The 16,338-nt window shown below is 45.3% G+C and overlaps 2 protein-coding genes across 2 annotated transcripts in view; one reads left to right on the forward strand and one right to left on the reverse strand.

The window, feature by feature from the left end:
* The window catches only part of gsap (gamma-secretase activating protein), a 28,243-nt gene extending 19,086 nt beyond the window's left edge, over window positions 1-9,157 (forward strand). The window contains exons 24-31 of the mRNA XM_084447785.1: window positions 338-433; window positions 2,947-3,017; window positions 3,239-3,333; window positions 3,673-3,792; window positions 5,786-5,847; window positions 8,014-8,121; window positions 8,257-8,341; window positions 8,471-9,157. Coding sequence (XP_084303911.1) covers window positions 338-433; window positions 2,947-3,017; window positions 3,239-3,333; window positions 3,673-3,792; window positions 5,786-5,847; window positions 8,014-8,121; window positions 8,257-8,341; window positions 8,471-8,571 — 738 coding nt within the window. The 3' untranslated portion in view covers window positions 8,572-9,157. The remainder of the gene's footprint in view (window positions 1-337; window positions 434-2,946; window positions 3,018-3,238; window positions 3,334-3,672; window positions 3,793-5,785; window positions 5,848-8,013; window positions 8,122-8,256; window positions 8,342-8,470) is intronic.
* A 1,223-nt stretch (window positions 9,158-10,380) lies between these two features.
* The window catches only part of ccdc146 (coiled-coil domain containing 146), a gene marked incomplete at both ends in the record, with an annotated part of 44,907 nt that continues 38,949 nt past the window's right edge, over window positions 10,381-16,338 (reverse strand). The window contains one exon of the mRNA XM_084447663.1: window positions 10,381-10,569. Coding sequence (XP_084303789.1) covers window positions 10,381-10,569 — 189 coding nt within the window. The remainder of the gene's footprint in view (window positions 10,570-16,338) is intronic.

Genomic DNA, 16,338 nt, shown 5'->3' on the forward strand with positions numbered 1-16,338 from the left:
TCTCCTCCCCTCTCCTGTCCTCCCTCTCTCCTCCTCTCCTCTCCTCCCTCTCCTCCTCTCTTGCCCTCCCTCTCTCCTCCTCTCCTGTCCTCCCTCTCTCCTCTCTCCTGTTTCTCTCTCTCCCCTCCTGTTCCTGTTCCTGTTCCTCTCCTCTCCCCTCCTCCCCTCTCCTCGTCTTAACAGGTCACTTGGGAATAGCGGAGGTAAAATGACAGTAAGATGAACATGTGACTGCTCCTCAGGCCTGGTTCCTCCTCTACACAAGCTACACTAGCTCTATACAAGCGCTTGAATTATTCATGTGTGTGTGTGTGTGTGTGTGTGTCCATGTGTGTAGATGGTGGACAAGCTGCGAGAACATCTGATCAGGCACCTGCCTCGACTGGGGAAGAAGAAGATTGATTCTCTGGTGGTGAACTACGTGGCTAAGCTGGTGAGCAGGTGATTCTCTGGTGGTGAACCAGGTGGCGTAGCTGGTGATTCTCTGGTGGTGAACCAGGTGGCGTAGCTGGTGAGCAGGTGATTCTCTGGTGGTGAACCAGGTGAGCAGGTGATTCTCTGGTGGTGAACCAGGTGGCGTAGCTGGTGAGCAGGTGATTCTCTGGTGGTGAACCAGGTGGCGTAGCTGGTGAGCAGGTCATTCTCTGGTGGTGAACCAGGTGGCGTAGCTGGTGAGCAGGTGATTCTCTGGTGGTGAATCAGGTGGCGTAGCTGGTGAGCAGGTGATTCTCTGGTGGTAAACCAGGTGGCGTAGCTGGTGAGCAGGTGATTCTCTGGTGGTGAATCAGGTGGCGTAGCTGGTGAGCAGGTGATTCTCTGGTGGTAAACCAGGTGGCGTAGCTGGTGAGCAGGTGATTCTCTGGTGGTAAACCAGGTGGCGTAGCTGGTGAGCAGGTGATTCTCTGGTGGTGAACCAGGTGGCGTAGCTGGTGAGCAGGTCATTCTCTGGTGGTAAACCAGGTGGCGTAGCTGGTGAGCAGGTGATTCTCTGGTGGTAAACCAGGTGGCGTAGCTGGTGAGCAGGTGATTCTCTGGTGGTAAACCAGGTGGCGTAGCTGGTGAGCAGGTGATTCTCTGGTGGTAAACCAGGTGGCGTAGCTGGTGAGCAGGTGATTCTCTGGTGGTAAACCAGGTGGCGTAGCTGGTGAGCAGGTGATTCTCTCACCAACGAACACAGGATGATCAGAGGCGTATCTTGACAGTTGCGTCGACTCAATTGACTTCATCAAGACGTTTCTATAACGAGAGCACAGTGGACCGGTCGTTCCCATGATGCATGTGGTCAGCATGTCCAGGTGTTGAATGTGTAAGTGGACCGGGCTTTTCTAGTTAATCTATAGGCCATATAGGCCCATCATTTTTTATGTATTTATCCGAAAGTTAGTAGTAAATTAAAATGTCAGTGATTAAAATGGTTAACAGTAAAAGAACTGACGATGTTTAAAAAAGAAAAAAACATTGAAAACAGGCCATGCAATAAGAGAGTATGATAATGTACTGTTCATTTGGTGTGGCTTCCCTGGTCTGTCCATGTAGTGGAACTAGTGGGTCTGCTCATACAGCAGCGTTCTGCAGGGTCTAAGAATAGCCTCCAAAAGAGCCACTCAACACCTCAGCTCTGACCTCTGTGGATCTGGAAAGTCACCTGGACTTTGGTCCCTGGTTGGACCCTAGGTCCCGGACTGGGCCGAAGTGTCCTTGAGCAAAACACTGAACCCCCCCAACTCGCTCACGTGCGGCAGGGTGGTGCAGTCCCACCTACGCCCCTACCTGCCTCACAGCAAGGTCTCCGGGCCTGTGACTGGACTTCTCCTACATCAAACACATTAGAACCAGAATTCCTTATATTAGAAATGCCCACTCCACTTGCATGCTCATCAACGGTCCATCCTGCCCACGTGCATCATGGGAAATGACAGGTTAGCGCTTCCCTTCACAGTGCCTGGCTCACTGAACTGCATTGACCAGAGTCTTCGAGCAGCAGACAGATTTTCGTAATAGGTCGTTCGAGAACACGTCTTTGTCTTGATCTTTACTGAACGGACGAGCCCTTTTGCGATTGGCGTGGTTTCAGCTACTCGTACCAGCATCCAAGACCCACGAGGTGGGCTTGAGTCAACAACTATCACAATATCTCCAGTTCGAAGGTTTCGCTTCTTATATACCCATTTCTGTCGCTCTCGCAGCAACTGGAATTCTTGTCATCGCGTGTCCTTACAGCATCTTATCACTGCTAATCACTTCCTCATTCCAGTCCTAGGTACTCAACTAGACATTTAAAAGTTCCCAAACTAGCGATTTACTAGACTATCTGTCTATCCTTAGTCTACTTTAGTGGCTTGCTTGAAAAGTTCCAATAGAAAAGCGTTTAACATGAATGTGGTCACCTCATTGACGCAGCTGTCCTGATGCATGGCTCTGTTGATGACACTGATGACAGGTGGCTTTGTTGAACCTCCATCACAGATTAACACAGGAAAATAAGAGAACATGACTCCGGTGAGGGGTCTGCACACGCAAGGTCTTTCCAGTGAGAGTGTGTGTGTGTGTGTGTGTGTGTGTGTGTGCGTGTGTGTGCGGGCATGTATGTGAGGGTGTGTGTGAGTGTGTGAGGGTGTGTATGTGAGGGAGTATGTGTGTATGAGTGTGTGTGTGAGGGGGTGTGTGTAGGTGTGTATGTGAGGGTGTGTGTGTGTGTGAGTGAGTGTGTGTGCCTGCGTGTGTGTGTCTGAGTGTGTGTGTCTAGGTGTGTGTATGTGTGTGAGTGTGTGAGTGAGGGTGTGTGTGGGTATGTGTGTGTGTGTCTGAGTGTGTGTGTGTGAAAGGGTTTTCCACTGACGGTATGAGGAGGATATGTATTAGGCAGATACACTTCCTGTTATTGTCGGATATTGGAGGAAGTGAGTATTTATGTGTGTGTGTGTGTGTGTGTGTGTGTGTGTGTAGCTGGAGCTGATCAGACACATGCTGGAGTCGGTGTGGCTGAAGTACAAGTTGGGCCCTCGTGTGATGTGCTTGTGAGTACCACACTCATACTATAGACATGCTGTGTGTGTGTGTGTGTGTGTGTGTGTGAGAGAGTGTTCACATGTGTAACTCCTTATGTGATGACAACCTGTGTGTGTCTGTCCACGTGCAAATACATAATCCTTCTCTGATTGTGTGTGTGTGTGTGTTCACGTGTACAGTATGACCCTCCTATTAATGTCCTGTGTGTGTGTGTGTGTGTGTGCTCCAGTAATCAGCAGGGCAGTCCAGCAGAGTGGGCAGTGTTTCACGTGATGTGTCGGATCCTGGAGGCTACCAAGGGTCTCTGTCTTCCTCTCCCTCCTGGTAAGACACACACACACACACACACACACACACACACACACACACACACACACACACCCTACGCCCCAGTAAGAGGACCTGACTCAGGGCGGGGTCTGATGTTAGTAGGCTGACTGTAGTTGTAACGGTCAATATTTCTTTAAGCGTTTAGGAGTTAGGGGCGCTTGTTTTACGTCACTGCGCGCGCCAGCGGGGAGTTAGAGAAGATACACATGTGGGATTGAGTGACAGACAATACAGATTTCCGCTCTATATTAATTTAATAAGTGTGTGTGTGCTGTGTGTGTGTGTGGGTGCGTGTGGGTGCGTGTGTGTGGGTGCGTGTGTGTGTGTGCGCAGGGTACCACACTCTGTTGGCGGTGTTGGGGGTGCGTTGTCTTCCTCACCACAGCTTCCTGCAGTACGTGGACCACGGCCTCCTGCAGCTCACTGAGACCTTTGTGTCACACCTCATGACAGGTAGGGTTCACACACACACCCACACAACACAACACACACACACCTCGTCCATGTTTAAAACCAGCATGGCATCGATAGTGATCTGCTGTCATTTACAGTAGCTACTTGGCACACACACACACACACACTGACAGTACACACACACACAGGCAGAAAGTGGACCTCACCTGACTAATGACATGTCTTGGATAAAGACGCTGGGTTTGAAGACGATGCCCCGGGTTCCTGCACAGTGAATGGGAGTAAGAACATGTCCCTCATTGATCTAATGTTCTCCAGGACAGCAGGACATCCTGTTTATACTGTCCGGCTGTAGGAGCAGCAAGGGATCGTCGTGGGCTTTTATGCAGTTCAGTCATGTTTACAATGATATGACAGAGTGGATACCTGCAGAATGTCATCATCATAATAGTCAACCACCCACACCGCTAGTGTTTAATATCAGCTGCACACAAGCTTTGACTAAATGAGTTATCTCAGCTTTGAACTGAGTTCTAATGAGCACTCACAATGACTTAGAGATGACTGTTAGATAAATTGTTTCTAATACCTTAATACATGTATTGATTGTAAAACACAGAGTGAGGATTCAATTGAATCTTGATTTAATACAGCTAGTTTGATATTAACACACCTGTTTACCTGGTGTGCATGCAAGGAGGGGTTTAAACAACCCAAATACTCACTCACTCTTTCTCCCTCTCTCTCACTCTTTTTCTCTCGCACTCACTCACACTCCCTCACTCTTTCTCTCTCACACACTCACTCTTTTTCTCTCTCACTCACTCACTCACACTCCCTCTCTCTCTCATTCACTCTCTCACTCACTCTCTCTCACTCACTCACTCACTCACTCACTCACTCACTCACTCACTCACTCACTCACTCACTCTCTCTCTCTCACTCCCTCACACTCCCTCACTCACTCTCTCATTCACTCTCTCTCTCTCACTCACTCATTCACTCTCTCTCACTCACTCACTCACTCACTCACTCACTCACACTCCCTCACTCTCTCATTCACTCTCTCTCTCTCACTCTCACTCACTCACTCACTCACTCACACTCCCTCACTCACTCTCATTCACTCTCTCTCACTCACTCATTCACTCTCTCTCACTCCCTCACTCACTCTCTCTCATTCTCTCTCTCTCACTCTCTCTCTCACTCACACTCCCTCACTCACTCTCTCTCATTCACTCTTTCACTCTCTCACTCACTCACACTCCCTCACTCACTCTCTCATTCACTCTCTCTCACTCACTCACTCACTCACTCACACTCCCTCACTCACTCCCTCACTCACTCTCTCTCTCACTCTCTCTCACTCACTCACACTCCCTCACTCATTCACTCTTTCACTCTCTCTCACTCACTCACACTCCCTCACTCACTCTCTCATTCACTCTCACTCACTCACTCACTCACTCACACTCCCTCACTCACTCTCTCATTCACTCTCTCTCTCACTCACTCATTCACTCTTACTCACTCTCATTCTTTCTCTCTTTCTCTCTCTTACTCACTCACTCACTCACTTTCTCTCTCAATCACTCTCACTCACTCTTTCACTCTCTCTCAATCACTCTCTTTCTCACTCACTCACTCTCTCACTCTTTCTCTCTCTCTCTCTCTCACTCTTTCTCTCTCTGGGCGAGTTGTTTTCGGTTCAACTGTTTACAAACCTCTTCCTTAGAGACAAACAGAGCTATCTTTGTACTGCAGATGAAAGCTGGTCCAAAGTACACAATATGATTGTTTTCAGGTAGGGGCTTGTGATACAGTATGTCTGCGGTCCCTTGAAGTCAGTAAGACATGCGTAGGAGAAGTGATAGCGGATTTCTCTGTAGTCTCCTCAAAGAGTTTGGTATCGTTGTTAGGGAAGATGTTCCATTGTTAGTTCAATCTTCCTCTCTCCCCTCCTCTCCCTCTCTCCCCCTCCTCTCCCTCTCTCCCCCTCCTCTTCCTCTCTCCCCCTCCTCTCCCTCTCTAGATCTAGACAACAGTAGTTCCAACGAGGAGCTGAAGTTCAGTGTTCTGAAGAGACTACCTGAGGTAACCCCGCGTCTGTCGATCGTCACACTTTCACCTTCCTTCACACTGATGGCGCTGACCCAAACGGGGCCGGTGCTGGTCCAGATCCATGGCGCTAGACTCTACACTGAACGCTCCCAGACGGGCTGTACAGGGCTGTGCCTGGGGAGCGCCTCTGTGTGAGAGATGGGGTGTCGGTGGCCTTTCGGCGTGTGCCACAGCCCCACAGTAGGTGTTAGTACTTGGGTGTCCAGCTGTGTGAGGTTGGACTGTGGAATGTGGATGTTTTTGTGTCTCCCTGATGGTTGCTGTTGGCCAATCAGGGGTGTGTGTGGCTGTTGGCCAATCAGGGGTGTGTGTGTGTCTGTGTGTGTGGGTTCCAGAGGAGAGGAAGAGCAGCAGGAGACGCATTCCTGCTCCAGCCTCTGCTCATTACTAACGAGCGCTGTACCGGGTCAACTACTTGGTTCTGTTTTAAGGCCGTTTCAGACGAGGAGCGATATCTACGCATTGTAATTCATTTTCAATGAGAGAGGCGAGCGGACAATTTGGGAGCCGCGGACAATCTGGGGCGGAGCGGCAAGCGGGCGCGACCCCGTGAAATTGTCACGTGCACACGCCCGCCCACGACAAGAGCTGAATTGTAGTCAGCTTTCCCCGCTGCGCGCAGGACGCATGCGTCCCCCGCTGATCCGAGCGAAAAAGCAGGCGGAATATCGCTCCCAGTCTGAAACGGCCTTTACACGCTATACGTTTTATGGAGATAGCAGCACGCTGTAGGGGTCAAAGGGTCCAGCTGGGAACGAGACCTCCGGTAAGCAGGTTTAAAGCAGAGATGGCACAGGACCGCGGTGACCGTGGCGTCCTGTTTCTGATCTTGTCCCAGTACGACGCCACCAGCGTAGCCAGTGCTGTTAGCAGCGTCTCCGTAACCAACGCGCTACCATTAGCTAGCAGTGTCCATTCTCCACTCAGAAACGAGCCTACTTGAGAAATCCGAGCGTCGGATTGATAAAATTATTATTACGTTGAAATAAGTAACTGGAAACCACCAATATCTAAAAACAATCACAAAGATATCTTTTGGCTCGCCTCAGCTCGCTCGGAATCTCGAAGGAGGTGATACGAAAAAAGGCACGACTCAACCCGACTGGACCCGCCTCACTTTGCCCAATGGAAAACCAAAAAGTGAGCCGAGTTGTGCCCTTTAGACATCTTCCTCACGTGACAAGGACCCGGGGAGGAGAGAGAGAGGAGGAGAGAGAGGAGAAGAGAGGGGAGGAGAGAGAGAGGTCCCAGGGAGGAGAGAGAGAGGACATAGGGAGGAGAGAGAGGAGGAGAGAGAGGAGAAGAGAGGGGAGGAGAGAGAGGTCCCAGGGAGAAGACAGGGGAGGAGAGAGGACCCAGGGAGGAGAGAGAGGAGGAGAGAGAGAGAGGATCCAGGGAGGAGAAGAGAGGGGAGGAGAGAGAGGAGAAGAGAGGGGACCCAGGGAGGAGAGAGAGGAGAGAGAGGACCCAGGGAGGAGAGAGAGGACCCAGGGAGGAGAGAGAGGACCCAGGGAGGAGAGAGAGGACCCAGGGAGGAGAGAGAGGAGGAGAGAGAGGAGAAGAGAGGGGAGGAGAGAGAGAGAGAGAGGACCCAGGGAGGAGAGAGAGAGGACATAGGGAGGAGAGAGAGGAGGAGAGAGAGGAGAAGAGAGGGGAGGAGAGAGAGAGGTCCCAGGGAGGAGAGAGAGAGGACATAGGGAGGAGAGAGAGGAGGAGAGAGAGGAGAAGAGAGGGGAGGAGAGAGAGGTCCCAGGGAGAAGACAGGGGAGGAGAGAGGACCCAGGGAGGAGAGAGAGGAGGAGAGAGAGAGAGGATCCAGGGAGGAGAAGAGAGGGGAGGAGAGAGAGGAGAAGAGAGGGGACCCAGGGAGGAGAGAGAGGAGAGAGAGGACCCAGGGAGGAGAGAGAGGACCCAGGGAGGAGAGAGAGGACCCAGGGAGGAGAGAGAGGACCCAGGGAGGAGAGAGAGGACCCAGGGAGGAGAGAGAGGAGGAGAGAGGACCCAGGGAGGAGAGAGAGGACCCAGGGAGGAGAGAGGGCCAGATGACAAACACTATTGATGTTTCCCACCAGGAGGTTATAACAGGCTGTCAGTTTAGTAGAGCATCACTCTTGACTGTCTTGTCGCTGTTGTTTCCAGCCACTGCATCAGAGGATCTGCCAACTGTGGGACCACCCAATCAGCTCTGCTGTCATCTCCAGGACCTACGTCGACGCCCTGCTCAGGAAACGCCTCGCCACGGCCAAGGTAGGGGCGGGGAGGGGCGCTTGACTTAGCTGAGGGGTGAGCTTGATTTCACTCTCTACGTCTGTCGGGGGTGGCGTGGTGGAGGAGGAGGTCTCAGCCCAGGCTGAGAGCTGCGTGTCTCTCTGTGGTCCTCAGGGTTCTTCCTTCAGAGAGAGAGACGTGTCTGGCTTCCTGCCTCTCTGCTACCTGGCCAGGACCCTGGCTGGTCTGGAGGAGCAAGGTAGAGTCACCCGCAGGTCTCCGTGTTCTGACCTGCTCTTTCTGTTGAGTGTCGTGATAGTGTGCTTGTGTTGTGTGTGTCCAATATAAAGTGTGTGTGTGTGTGTGTGTGTGTGTGTGTGTGCTGCAGCCCTGAACCCATTTGAGGAGCAGGAGAATGTGGACGCCCGGTTTGTGGAGGAGAGTGCTCTCAAGCAGACACTCATCCTGCTGGGCTTCGAGAACAAGTGAGGGATGGACACACACACACACACACCACACACACACACACACACACACACACACACACACACAAACTCACACACACACACAAACTCACGCACACACACACACACGCACACACACAGACACGCATACGCACACAGACACACACCACACGCAGACACACACCACACACACACACACACACACACACACACACACACACACACACAGGCGTGAGGTTAATGAGCATGGTGTGGTGTCCATAGCCATGATGGTTTCACTGGAAAACTAGTTTTCACTGGTATTTCCCCTTCTCTCTCCTCACGTTGCTCAATACATCCATACACACACACACACACACACACACACACTTGCTGCCACAGGGCAATGTGTATGAGAGCTTCCAGTGAGAAGTTCTCTGGCACGTTTCACAATCTGACACATTAACTGCACATGTTCAACATCAAAGTTGTTGAGTCCAGAATAGCTCTGTGTGAATGACCCTGAATGACCCTGGATGACCCTGAATGACCCTGGGTGTTTTTGTTCTAAATGCTGTGATCAAATGGAATCATACTCAAAGGGATGCTATGTTTACAGTAGAGATTTATTTGGGGGGAATCTTTTTTAAATCATTGTTTTGTAATTGTATTGTATTGTAAATAAAAAAACGTTTGCAACACATGGCCTATATCTTTTTCTGTACACTGGAGCCAGTAGGGAATGTGACATTGTGCAGTAGACAGACAGCCAGACAGACAGCCAGACAGCCAGACAGACAGACAGCCAGACAGCCGGACATACAGACAGACAGCCAGCCAGACAGCCAGACAGACAGCCAGACAGACAGACAGACAGACAGCCAGACAGATAGACAGACACACACAGACAGACAGACAGCCGGACATACAGACAGATAGACAGACACACACAGACAGCCAGACAGACAGTCAGACAGACAGACAGACAGATAGACAGACACACACAGACAGCCAGACAGACAGTCAGACAGTCAGACAGACAGACAGTCAGACAGACAGACAGACAGACAGACACACAGACGGACGGACAGGTGTGCAGATGGACAATCATGCAGACAGAGAGACAGAGAGACAGACAGACAGACAAGGGGACACATCCTTTTCGAGGGGGAACCAGCCCAGCCCCGGTGTACAGGAGGACAGGATATGAGGCTCTCGACAGAACACATGCAACCCTGTTGATAAGCAGCATCTGCTTCAGGTTAGCGTTATGGCTGGTGGGTTATGGCTGGTGGGTTATGGCTGGTGGGTTATGGCTGGTGGGTTATGGCTGGTGCGTAGTGAGAGGAATATTTATTGATACTGTAGAGCATCTATCAGGGACTCCTCAAAATCCATTGTTCGTCTGTGCTCTTTTCCATTTGACCATAAATGAAACTATTTTGCAGAAAGTGAAACAGACCAGCATCTGGAGGAGAGCACAATCAAATCCAGATGCATGGCACACTCTGAAGTCTGGCTGAACACACACACACACACACACACACACACACACACACACACACACACACACGTGTGGACTCTTTCACTCTCTCTCTCTCTCTTTCTCTCTCACACACACACAAACACACACACACACACTCGGTATCTGGTAGGAGATTTCAGTGAGGGGAAGGAGGGATGAGAGGCTAAAATGAATAGAGTTGGATTTAATGAGCTGTGCTGAGAATCGAGAGGTATGTTGCCCTACAGTGAATCACTCATTCACCCACACTCCTACAAACACCCCGTCTCAGAGCTGGTGTGTGTGTGTGTGTGCGTGCGTGTGTGCGTGTGTGTGTGTGTGTGTGCTGGTCTAGATCTCGATGGGTTTGGGCTGGGGCTTGCGGATGTGCCTGATGTTGGTCCCGGGCTCGGTGGGTTTGAAGGGAGCCAGGGCTCCGTAGGGCTGGGGCAGCGGCAGGGCCTCCCCCTGAGGGAGGTAGTGGCTGGGCCGGGCCTCGGCCGTGGTATGGACCCCCCGCTCCTCCTTCTCCTCCTCCTCCTCCGCCTGCGGAGAGAGAGAGAGAGAGAGAGAGAGAGAGGCACAGGTCAGCAGCAGTTTCTTCCTCCAGCCAAAAAGGCTCCTTAAAAGCCTAGTATGTTGGAGGTAGTAGGATGGGCTTCAAACATACTTGAAGAATACAGTGCTGGAGCCCAAGGTAACATTCATTCAGCAGAGTCAAGAGTCAACCCAATAACCCCTTATGGCGCTGGATAGCCACGTATCGTCTTATACTGTGGACCATTTACTAGGAACCGTGTTTTTGATCATCTTTTCTTGTTCTGTAAAGTACAGTTGTCAACATTTGCTTGTATGAACATTTGCTTGTATGTGCTACAGTATGTAAATAAACTTGACTAACCCTTCAACTAACTCCCCCTGCGGCTGTTCGATCCGGTAGTATATATATATAGAATCTGTTAGATCCGGTAGTATAGTATATATATATATATTATCTGTTAGATCTGATAGTATAGTATATATATGTATATATATATATATATAATCTGCTAGATCCGTTGGAATAGTGTGTATATATATATATATATATATATATATATATATATATATATATATATATATATATATATATATATATATATAATCTGTTGGATCCGGTAGTTTAGTATATATATATATATAATCTGTTGGATCCGGTAGTGTAGTATATATATATATAGAATCTGTTGGATCAGGTAGTGTAGTATATATATATATATATAGAATCTGTTGGATCCGGTAGTGTAGTATATATATATATATATATATATAGAATCTGTTGGATCCGGTAGTGTAGTATATATATATATATATAGAATCTGTTGGATCTGGTAGTGTAGTATATATATATAGAATCTGTTGGATCCGGTAGTGTAGTATATATATATAGAATCTGTTGGATCCGGTAGTGTAGTATATATATATATAGAATCTGTTGGATCCGGTAGTGTAGTATATATATATAGAATCTGTTGGATCCGGTAGTGTAGTATATATATATATAGAATCTGTTGGATCCGGTAGTGTAGTATATATATATATATATATATAGAATCTGTTGGATCCGGTAGTGTAGTATATATATATAGAATCTGTTGGATCCGGTAGTGTAGTATATATATATATATATAGAATCTGTTGGATCCGGTAGTGTAGTATATATATATAGAATCTGTTGGATCCGGTAGTGTAGTATATATATATATATATAGAATCTGTTGGATCCGGTAGTGTAGTATATATATATATATATATATAGAATCTGTTGGATCCGGTAGTGTAGTATATATATATAGAATCTGTTGGATCCGGTAGTGTAGTATATATATATAGAATCTGTTGGATCCGGTAGTGTAGTATATATATATATATATATATATAGAATCTGTTGGATCCGGTAGTGTAGTATATATATATATATATATATAGAATCTGTTGGATCCGGTAGTGTAGTATATATATATATAGAATCTGTTGGATCCGGTAGTGTAGTATATATATATATATATATAGAATCTGTTGGATCCGGTAGTGTAGTATATATATATATAGAATCTGTTGGATCCGGTAGTGTAGTATATATATATATAATCTGTTGGATCCGGTAGTGTAGTATATATATATATATAATCTGTTAGATCCGGTAGTATAGTATATATATATATAGAATCTGTTGGATCCGGTAGTGTAGTATATATATATATAATCTGTTGGATCCGGTAGTGTAGTATATATATATATAATCTGTTGGATCCGGTAGTGTAGTATATATATATATAATCTGTTGGATCCGGTAGTGTAGTATATATATATATAGAGAATCTGTTGGATCCGGTAGTGTAGTATATATATATAGAATCTGTTGGATCCGGTAGTGTAGTATATATATATATAGAATCTGTTGGATCCGGTAGTGTAGTATATATATATAGAATCTGTTGGATCCGGTAGTGTAGTATATATATATAGAATCTGTTGGATCCGGTAGTGTAGTATATATATATATAATCTGTTGGATCCGGTAGTGTAGTATATATATATATATAGAATCTGTTGGATCCGGTAGTGTAGTATATATATATATAATCTGTTGGATCCGGTAGTGTAGTATATATATATATAATCTGTTGGATCCGGTAGTGTAGTATATATATATATATAATCTGTTAGATCCGGTAGTATAGTATATATATATATATAATCTGTTGGATCCGGTAGTGTAGTATATATATATATAATCTGTTGGATCCGGTAGTGTAGTATATATATATATAATCTGTTGGATCCGGTAGTGTAGTATATATATATATAATCTGTTGGATCCGGTAGTGTAGTATATATATATATATAGAATCTGTTGGATCCGGTAGTGTAGTATATATATATAGAATCTGTTGGATCCGGTAGTGTAGTATATATATATAGAATCTGTTGGATCCGGTAGTGTAGTATATATATATATATAGAATCTGTTGGATCCGGTAGTGTAGTATATATATATAGAATCTGTTGGATCCGGTAGTGTAGTATATATATATATAATCTGTTGGATCTGGTAGTGTAGTATATATATATATAGAATCTGTTGGATCCGGTAGTGTAGTATATATATATATATATAATCTGTTGGATCCGGTAGTGTAGTATATATATATATATAATCTGTTGGATCCGGTAGTGTAGTATATATATATATATATAGAATCTGTTGGATCCGGTAGTGTAGTATATATATATATATATATAGAATCTGTTGGATCCGGTAGTGTAGTATATATATATATATAGAATCTGTTGGATCCGGTAGTGTAGTATATATATATATAGAATCTGTTGGATCCGGTAGTGTAGTATATATATATATATACAATCTGTTGGATCCGGTAGTGTAGTATATATATATATATATATATATATATATATATATAGAATCTGTTGGATCCGGTAGTGTAGTATATATATATATATAATCTGTTGGATCCGGTAGTGTAGTATATATATATATAGAATCTGTTGGATCCGGTAGTGTAGTATATATATATATATATAATCTGTTGGATCCGGTAGTGTAGTATATATATATATATATAATCTGTTGGATCCGGTAGTGTAGTATATATATATAGAATCTGTTGGATCCGGTAGTGTAGTATATATATATATATATATAGAATCTGTTGGATCCGGTAGTGTAGTATATATATATAGAATCTGTTGGATCCGGTAGTGTAGTATATATATATATAGAATCTGTTGGATCCGGTAGTGTAGTATATATATATAGAATCTGTTGGATCCGGTAGTGTAGTATATATATATAGAATCTGTTGGATCCGGTAGTGTAGTATATACATTGGCGATTTTATAGGGGGGGCAGGGGGGGCAAGTGCCCCCCCTGATTGGACAGCCCAACTCTGCTCAGATTCTTAAAAAAAACAAAACAAAACAAAAAAACACTTTTTTTTTTTTTACTAATTAACACAATTATTAAATACATAATTGTGGTTTGTACCAGTTTGTGTTAGATCATCATTAATTTTAAAAGTGTATTTATTACTTAAACTAGGCTACCTTTAAAAATATATATATATTCATAATCCTGTACTGCTCAGTGCTCAACAAGCTACAACTAGCCAACCTGCTCATAATGGCAAAAAGAGCTATAAAAACAATTTACCACTTCTTCATAAAATAAAATAAAATCTGGCAATGCTAATGAAGAAGCTACCACTCGAAATGACAGCGCAGCAGGTGCAATCAAATGCAGAAGTGCTCCAGAGGCTATCGGAGCTAGCACTAGCACTAGCACTAGCACTAGCACTAGCAACATCACCAGCACTAGCACTAACACTAGCACTAGCACTAACACTAACACTAACACTAGCACTAGCACTAGCAACATCACCAGCACTAGCACTAGCACTAGCACCAGCACCAGCACCAGCACTAGCACTTACACTAACACTAGCACTAGCACTAGCACTAACACTAGCACCAGCACCAGCACCAGCACTAACACTAGCACTAGCACTAACACTAGCACTAGCACTAGCAACATCACCAGCACTAGCACTAGCACCAGCACCAGCACTAGCACTAGCACTAGCACTAACACTAACACTAACACTAGCACTAGCACTAGCACTAGCACTAGCAACATCACCAGCACTAGCACTAGCACTAACACTAGCATCACCTTGGGCGAGGAAGCTAGCACCAGCAGACAGTGTCAGTTTGATGTTGTGATGTTGGGTATGGCCTAGTGCTCAGTCATAAAGTCATATTGACATGCTCGTGGTGTCTAGATGAAGTTTGATGTGTTGTACATATTGAATTGTCATACGGATTTCTCATTAGCATACTGTTCACAACTGGTATTCTTTGTAAATAGATGGGACGAGACGGCAGAACAGTTTTTTTTTTTTTCTCACGTCAAAATGTTGCCCCCCCTACTCTCAGAGGGTAAAATCGCCTATGTCTGAGAGTCTAGTTTAGCACAGGATAGTCTAAATGCTGCTTAATAAACCTATATAAACATGATGACTCTACTGGACTATAGAATCACTGCCAAACTCCCGACATGCTGCTGAGGAAATAGTTACTTGTTCAAATGTTTGGTGACATTTATGTTACTCACTATTGAGATGGAAGTGTTTGACTGTTGTTGTTTAAGTGATCTGTTAGTGGTTTTCTCTCCCCTACTTTTACATCTTAAGTGGTTGTTATTTACCTAAACAGTAAAATAAACACAAGAAAATTAAATGCATGGATCATTATTTATACTGCATGGACATTTGTGATATTTGTTAATTAATTAGCTCTTTTCCCCCTTCACCCCCCCCCCCCCTCCTCTTCTCCATCCTTCTCCTCCCTCTATACTTCTCTCCCTCCCTCACTCCCTCCCTCCTCATCTCATCAGGGTTCTTTACAGCAGCCAATTTGTGTATTTTCCGGGATATCATGCATTTCACATACTTTCTCAAAACATTCTGTAGGCATATAGAAGCTGCGTGTTCTAATGGATGTTGCGGGATAGCCAAGCACATATTAGAACATCTGTGCCAAGTCCCGGCATATCCAAGGCCCCGTGCGTCATGGCCTATATAATCCAGCTATATGTGCCTGTATCGAGGTCTTGTATGGGGTCCATGGATGGGTTTCATGTGATTCGATAATTATAGCTACAAACATGATGATTCGGCAAATCAATAATCTAACTTTGCTGCCGTATTACTCGGTTCACCACGGATCTTTCAAACGTAAAGTTCCTTTCCAGTAATCCAAACTCCATATCCAATTCCTGTTTAGATTTTTGTTTGATCATTGACTCACACGAACAGACTAATTCCGATTCCGATTTCAGAACTATTAAACTGTAACATAGCCTAGGCTATTTGTATTCGTTGGCGTATTCATAAAAACATCTACACACCCGAATATCACAAACAAGAACTTCTGCGTAAGGATTGTTGACATAAACCCATTCTTAAGTGTCATATTCAAGTCTCGTCATAATATGGGAGCTATAACGTGCGGGAATGGATGAAGGACTTAAAACAAATTGATAATAAGGACTGTATATTGGAACATTTTGACAGAATTAGATTATTGAATAGAGAATATTATTTAAAAAAGAAAAGGGAGTTCTGGGGAGCTATACCCACGCCCTAGCGGCATATCTCAATAAAGACTTTTTAACTTTTGGCAGTTGCTTTATTTTGAACGAGAGAATATTATTATACTAACGCCAAATCCAGGATCGTGAAGGCG

This window comes from Borostomias antarcticus (assembly GCF_949987555.1).
Source record: "Borostomias antarcticus genome assembly, chromosome: 13".
NCBI classification, from domain to species: Eukaryota; Metazoa; Chordata; class Actinopteri; order Stomiiformes; family Stomiidae; genus Borostomias; species Borostomias antarcticus.